Source organism: Galeopterus variegatus, unplaced genomic scaffold, assembly GCF_000696425.1.
Source record: "Galeopterus variegatus unplaced genomic scaffold, G_variegatus-3.0.2 Scaffold8186, whole genome shotgun sequence".
Lineage (NCBI taxonomy): Eukaryota > Metazoa > Chordata > Mammalia > Dermoptera > Cynocephalidae > Galeopterus > Galeopterus variegatus.
The window spans coordinates 1-7,317 of NW_007734297.1; the positions used below are offsets into that span (position 1 = coordinate 1).

Consider the following 7,317-nt stretch of genomic DNA (forward strand, 5'->3'; position numbering starts at 1 on the left):
AAAAATAGAATTAAAAGATAATACAAATCTTTCCATGAACTTTTTGAAGTACCCTCATATTGTTCTGTCTTTACAACTGTATTATACAGCAATGACTTTCTGACAGTTGGTCACATTAGATGTTATTTATTAAATTTTCTGATTATTAATTTGGAAAAATAAGAATGGTAGTTATAAAATATTGATTTAGAACTATATTCTTTTAACATTTGTATATATAAAATTTTGAAAAGTTTTGTTGTCTTGTGTTTATTATAGATTCATTATATTTTAAAACCAGATGGAGTGTTTGTTGGTGCAATGTTTGGAGGCGACACACTCTATGAACTTCGGTGTTCATTACAGTTAGCAGAAACGGAAAGGGAAGGAGGATTTGCTCCACACGTTTCTCCTTTCACTGCTGTCAATGACCTAGGACACCTGCTTGGGAGAGCTGGTTTTAATACACTGACTGTGGTAACTATCAAGAGAATTAAATAACCTATTAATTACACAGCTCAGAAACAACTTCTTTTCATTTTAAAAATAGAAAATTAAATATTGATGGTTTTATGGAAAGGATTTGGCACTTTCTATTTCTCTTGCTCTCTTTTTAAGGAAAAGTTTTTGCTGACTATGTTTAGTTTGTATAAACACATCTTTTTTGACATAAAATAGGAATGTAAAATTTTTAGTATTTGTTACCTGAATAAATAGCTCAAAAAAATCTTTACCGTAGTTAACAAGAAGACTAATTTCTAAACATAGTACTCCATCAGAATCTTTAAATCAAGGAATAGGTGAAATAATGGGAGTTAGAACATTACAGATAATAGAAAAAAGGGGAATATACAGGGGCATTAACAGGACTATCCCCACCACCATCCCTTAGTCAAAATAGTGCCAGTTGAGACAGACAGGAGAAAATATGCATTCTGAAGGCCTAGGGTTAGATCAAGTTTAGGGAAAGTAGGACAGGTGCTCTTCTCTCTTATGGCTGGAGAGATCTGAAAAGAGGACCTGTAGGCAGTCAGTGCAAAAGAAACATGAAGTCAGCATGTACAGGGACAGGATAGGTCATTGGTATTCAGTGGTATAACTTGGATCCTTACCCCACTTCTTTGTTAGCTAAGGGAATTTGCACAATTTATTTTGCCTTTTTGAGCATTCATTTCTTTTAAAAGTTAAAATGTTACCTCAGGAGGCTGTTAGTGTTAAATAAGGTAAAGGATTGTGAAGTGCCTGGACTGTGGGAGATGCTCAGTAAATATTGTCTCCTGCCTTCCTCTTTCCCCATGCCTCTACTCTTAGCACTTTCCAAGACAGCTTCCAAGAGACAGTCATCTGGAGAGAAAATGATTGCCCCTCCTACCTCCCTCCAATAGCAAAGTCATTCTGAAGGATGCCATACTCTCTTCAGAGATGTTTGGATAGACTTACTATGATTTTTCAAACCCCTTAGGCCTAGAAACATCTCTAAACCTGATAGAAAGAAATATGAATTTCTTGATGAAGAAAGCTTCTCATGGCCTAATTAGAGGCGATAGGCTTCAAATTAAAATAGCTGATTGAGGTGATATAGTGTATGTTTCATAAAATCAACCAATCAAAAATAGATTGTTGTATCCTTCCTTGTTTTGATAGAAAGCAAGGGGCATGGACCAGCAGGGTTTCTAATATCGGAAAGGGTGCCTCAAGGGAAGGGAAGAAATAGCAGGCTGGAAGACAAGACTAGGAACTAAAACAGCCCTCAAGATGTTACAGCTTTGTCTAAGGTTGACCTTTTGTAAACTTTTAAATGGCCTGAGTCAATAGAAAATGCATTCTGAGATGTTGAGGAGCTGGAAATCTGAAAACTCTGCTTCACATGAATGCTCTGCTTTGTAATGAAAACAAATATTGTTAATACAGGGATCACTTTATTTATTTATTTATTATTTTTTTTGTCTTTTTTGTCTTTTTTCCGTGTCCGGCAACGGATCGCAACCCTCAGTGTTGCCCTCGTACCGGACCGGGGACCGGTAATGGGATCGCAACCCTCGGCGCCGCTCCCGTGCCTCGCTCAGCCAGTGAGCGGGAACCGGTCTGTATGTGGGATCCGAACCCTCGGGCGGGAGCGCCGCCGCGCTTCCCAAGCGGCGCACCATCCAGTGCGCCACCGGGCCGGCCCCGGGATCACTTTATTTTTAATATATTTTAAATTATATAAGTAATACACAAATATATTTTGGTTGTAAACATTAAACTATAAAGATAAAGTGAAAGTCTATCATTCTCCTTAATTCTAAAAATCATAGCTCTCTTTTGAAAGCAGCATTTCTCAAAATTTTGGTCTCTGGACCCCTCTACACATTGAAAAATTATCGCGTACCTTAAAGGGCTTTTATTTATGTGAATTACATCTATAAATATTAATCATGTCAGAAATTAAAACTGAATTTGTTTTAGTTTTCATTAATTCATTTAAAACTAACAATATATACATATTATTGTTAACATATTTTTCATTAAAAAGAACTATATTTTCCAAAGCAAAAACATTGAGGGGAAGAATGGCATTGTTTCACATTTTCACAAATTTCTTTAATGTATACCTTAATAACAGAGAACTAGATTCTCGTGTCTGCATCTGCATTGGAATATGTTGCTTTACCACATGCTGTGTAGCTACTGAAAAATCCCATTGTAAAATAAGAGGTGAAAAGGACAGATAACATCTCAATATTACTGTAAAAATAGTTTTAACTTCATGGACCCCCAAAAGAGTCCTAGTGACCTCAGGAGTCTATGAACCACACTTTGAGAACTGCTGCCCTAGATGTAGCTACTGTTGTCGGTTTGGTGTGTAATATTCCCAGTTTGTTTGTTTTTTTTAGCAAAACCTACTTTACCATACTGTATGTAGACAATCGTATGTATGTATATACTTCTGAAACTTATTTTTTATTCTGAACAGTGTATTTTAGAGAGTTTTCTAAGTCAATATGGATATATTTGCCCTCCTTCTTAGCTTCTGCATATTATTCCCCAGTGTGAATGTACCACCAGAGTTTTACTTAACTATTTCCCTGAGAACGGCATATAGGTTTGTTCTGATTTTTTGCCAATAGAGACAATGCTACAATGAACATCTTTCTATTCTGTTTCATCTATTTATTCAGTTTTGCAACAAACATTTATTGAGCACCTTCTGTGTGCCAGGCACTATCCTAAGTACTTTGGATATAGCAGTGATCAAAACAGACAGAAGTCCCTGCCTGATGTTCTTGGATTTATAGTAAGCCTTTCAGTAGACTTTAGAGTGTCCAATAACACTGAGATGTTGTACACAAAATTGGTTTATTGTTGTTCATGTTTGGAGGAAAATGCCCATGCTTTTCATCCAACCTTGAGAGCTCTGCTGTGACCGAAAATAGATTAGAAATTACTGGTTTAAAGCCTTAATCTCTAATACTTACTTTACTTATAACATGGAGAAGATTCCCTTTACAGTCCACCCTCTTAAGAATTGTCTCCTGTATTGCTATGTTGCAAACTTATAATTGAGGTGAAAAAGAATCTCTGTCAACGTAAAGCCTCTAAAAAGCAAGTGCTTGTGTGGTGTACATTTTCATGGGGTGATGTTAAAGAATTTGTGCCAGGTCATCCAGGTTGATCAGTAATATTAGGGGACTCAAAAGTTGCTGTCCATTAGGAAAAAGACAGGAATTATATCCTGAGTCCAAAAAGAAAGTTAAATTACATTAACCACATGTGGTTTTCTACAGTTGTAAAGTAGGTTATGCTTTTAGAAAGATTTCTGCGAAAAATGTTTAACCAGACAGTATAGCATTTTTAAAAGCCTACAATTCTGTTAAGTGGGAAATGTAATTTGAAATACCTTCCATATTCTTCAAAAATGAACTGAAAGACTCAAACATTAATATAATACAAAATATTGGTGTAGAATCTTCCTTATAGTTCATAAAATTAGAGTGTTGCTGATTTAGTAGTAAAATTATAAGGAATTTGTTCCCGGGATCATTTGTTATATCCTTTGAGGCATATATACCATCTCTGAAGTGCTGCATTATTATCGTGTCCTAATTCATTTTCTAAATATTTCCATCCACAAAAGCTTTATATAATCAATTACACAGGTTTATGTTGCCTACATTAAGTATATTACATTTATGTTAATTGATTTTTATTTTTAAAGCAAAATCAAATCAAATTAATATCATATAGTTGTATTTACATTGATATGACCCTCTTAGTGAATTATTTTAGAGTGAGTTGGCATTCTAAATGAAGCTCATTTCCTTTTAGTGTAGAGCTGCCAGACTAGTACATTAGGAGAAAGCTGCAAATAATGGTCCATCTTAATTTGAATAAGGCCTTTGATAAAGTTATTATGGTACTCATTTGATTGAAATAGACAGTGCTTTTAGATGGTTTCATGGAAGAATTATTTTCAAAGAATATTGCTTAATGGCTGGGTATCAGCCTGGAAGGAATTTTGTTTCTATTCTTAGGCTCTCTTGTTAAAAATAGTTTATTAATGTAGAAAAGAATATAGATGAAATGATCATGATCCCACTACCCAGAGATGGTCTTATTAAAAAAGCATAGATGCAACCTGATCTATGTATTTGTTTAAAAAAATAAAATAAAATGTATATATAGAGCGAATGAGATAGAGCAAGATCTCAAGTGAAAAGAAGTCCCCCCTCCTGACTCCTTACACCATCCCTCTCCCCAAATATCTGTTAACTGTGTCATACACATCTTTTCAGAACAGTCTTTCCTCATAGACCCAAGTGCAGTTATATCATTTAAACTCACATATGCAGTAATATACACACTTTTTTGCTGATTTTTCCCAGTTAACATATCTTAGAGATCTTTTCCTACCTATATATATCTACCTCATTCTTTTTGAATGGATGCAGTTATATCATTTAAACCCACATATGCAGTAATATACACACTTTTTTGCTGATTTTTCCTAGTTAACATATCTTAGAGATCTTTTCCTACCTATATATATCTACCTCATTCTTTTTGAATGGCTGTGTAGTATTTTATTGGATAGACATTTTAAGATTTATTTAGCCAGTCCTCTATTAATGACATTTAGATTTATTTAGGGCTAATTTCCAATGCAGATAAACTCCTACATCTTAGTGTTTAACACAATTAAGTTTTGTCACATTGCAGCCCCATGCTGGTTGGACAGCCCATTTTGCAACTGTGCCATCTGGCCCTTTTGTCCTCTAAGGTCACCACAGCCAAAGAGACGTCCTGAAAAAGGCTCATTAACTCTTTACTACCTTGCCCCTCCTTTCTTTGGCCAAAAGAAATGTTTGTTTGAGGCTGAGAAGTGTCAAGGAGCACCTGGATATTTGGAGAGCATCAGTGATCTGTGCCACGGTACCAACAATAAACTCCTGTGTCAAGCTTCAAAAAGAAGGGGGAAGTCATTGCCCAGTAGTTTATTTGAGAAATAAACTCTGCATGTACCAGCAATGTGCCCATTTCCTGAACAAGCCAATGTAGTATTGAATGCATTTTTAGAAGTAGAATGAAAATATCTTGGGAGGTGACTATATTTGCCTTGATTCTAGGTGCCACATTTTAAGAAAGATTGATAATTGACTGTGTCCAGAAAAATATAGTCAGAACATGTAATGATCTATAAATTTTGTCTAAAAGACTAGCTCCTCCCTCCTCCCCTCCCCCATGCAAAAAAGAATTTATGGTGTCCTGGAAGAGTTTTCAAAGACTTGGAGAAGAGAATGGTTTGTAGAGCATAGGATAGATTTATTCTGTGTTGTTCTTAAGGAGAGAACTAGAACAAGTTGATGGAGTTTTAGGAAAATTTCTCACACCATGGAGAATATTTATTCAGCAGTTTGAGATCTTCATAAATTAAGCATAAGCCAGATGACCTCTGTGAAGAATATTGTAAATATTTCCTGCTAACCCTGATAGATTGATCTGAGTAATCTCTGTTTCCCCTTTTCAAATTTGGGTTTTTTATAATGAGTGTCAAATAAATATTCCTTTTTCTTTTTAAATAGGATACTGATGAAATTCAAGTTAATTATCCTGGGATGTTTGAATTAATGGAAGATTTACAAGGTAAGGCACTTTAAAGAATTTTTAGACTCCATTTGAGAAATATTTGGAGAGCTCAGTCTATGGCAGGCACTGGGGCTAAGCACTAAGGATCCATTGGTGAGGAGTGAAGCAGACTGTCTGCATGCAGCTTATGATATAAAAGGGAGGAGGCAGACACCAGGCAGCTGTCAGAGATATGGATTAAATTAGAATTGTGGTCATTGCTATGACCACTTATAAACGGATGGCAGGCCTTTCTTGAAGGACATATTTGAGGATGGTAGAACACATCTATGATTCCCTCCAGCAGCAGTTGGCAGCTCAGGTCGAGGCACAAGAAAGCAGGTAGTTGACTTAGTTTAGGAGTGGGGTTTTTGTCAGGGGGATAGGTCTCAGCCTGAGAGACTCAATGAAGTCTTGTCTGAGAAAGTGGCAATTGAGCTGTGTTCTAAAAACGTGAAGGTGAGTTAACTATGTGGAAAGGGCAGGGGAGTGAGTCCCAGGCAAGGAGAACAGAATATGCAAAGGCCATCTTGCAAGAACAGACATAGCAAGAACTGAAAGAAGGGCATTTTGGCTAGAGTACAGGGAGTAAGAAGGAGAGAGTTGTGATGAAATTAACTGGGAGTCAGAAATCATGCATCAGGACCTTATAGGCCTTGTTAAGATGGTTGTCCTTATCTTAAAATGAGGCATTTTAATGAGGGGAGGGGAGAGTGGTCACAATATCAGATCTGTATTTTGAAAAGGATGGATTGGCAGATAAATGAGTAGAGAGACTTATTGCAGTAGAGCTTGTTGAGTGATGATGGTGGTTTGCACTAGGGTTGTGGCCGCCCTGAGTGGAGACAATTCGAAATAGTCATTGTAGAGAATGGGAAGGTGAATTGACCAGGAAAAGGTTCTAGAATTTGAAGGATGCATTTACAGTCAGTCGACCACATCAACAGTAGTTGGCAGCTCAGGACCAGGCACAAAAAAGATAGTTGGGTCAGTTTGGGTTGGGGATTTGCTAGTGGAGAGTGACAGAAAGACAAAAGCAAAAGATAACTCCAAGAGTGTAATTGAAATAATAGATCGAAGAATCTAAGCTAGAAGAAAAGGGAAGTGGGAAAAAGAATGAGCTGAAGAATTAGAAGTGGAGGGGCCGGCCCGGTGGCACACTGCTACAGTGCGCCGCTTGGGAGCGCGGCGGCGCTCCCGCCGAGGGTTCGGATCCCACATATGGACCGGTTC

At 36.8% G+C, this 7,317-nt stretch overlaps 1 protein-coding gene across 2 annotated transcripts in view; it reads left to right on the forward strand.

Annotated features, from left to right (window-relative positions):
- The first annotated feature begins 262 nt into the window (after positions 1 to 262).
- Positions 263 to 7,317, forward strand: part of LOC103608230 (NADH dehydrogenase [ubiquinone] 1 alpha subcomplex assembly factor 5) — a 15,454-nt gene continuing 8,399 nt past the window's right edge. For both annotated transcript variants that reach the window (XM_008592681.1, XM_008592682.1), the window contains exons 1-2: positions 263 to 456; positions 6,042 to 6,102. In XM_008592681.1, the coding sequence (XP_008590903.1) occupies positions 301 to 456; positions 6,042 to 6,102 (217 nt within the window). In that variant the 5' untranslated portion in view covers positions 263 to 300. The remainder of the gene's footprint in view (positions 457 to 6,041; positions 6,103 to 7,317) is intronic.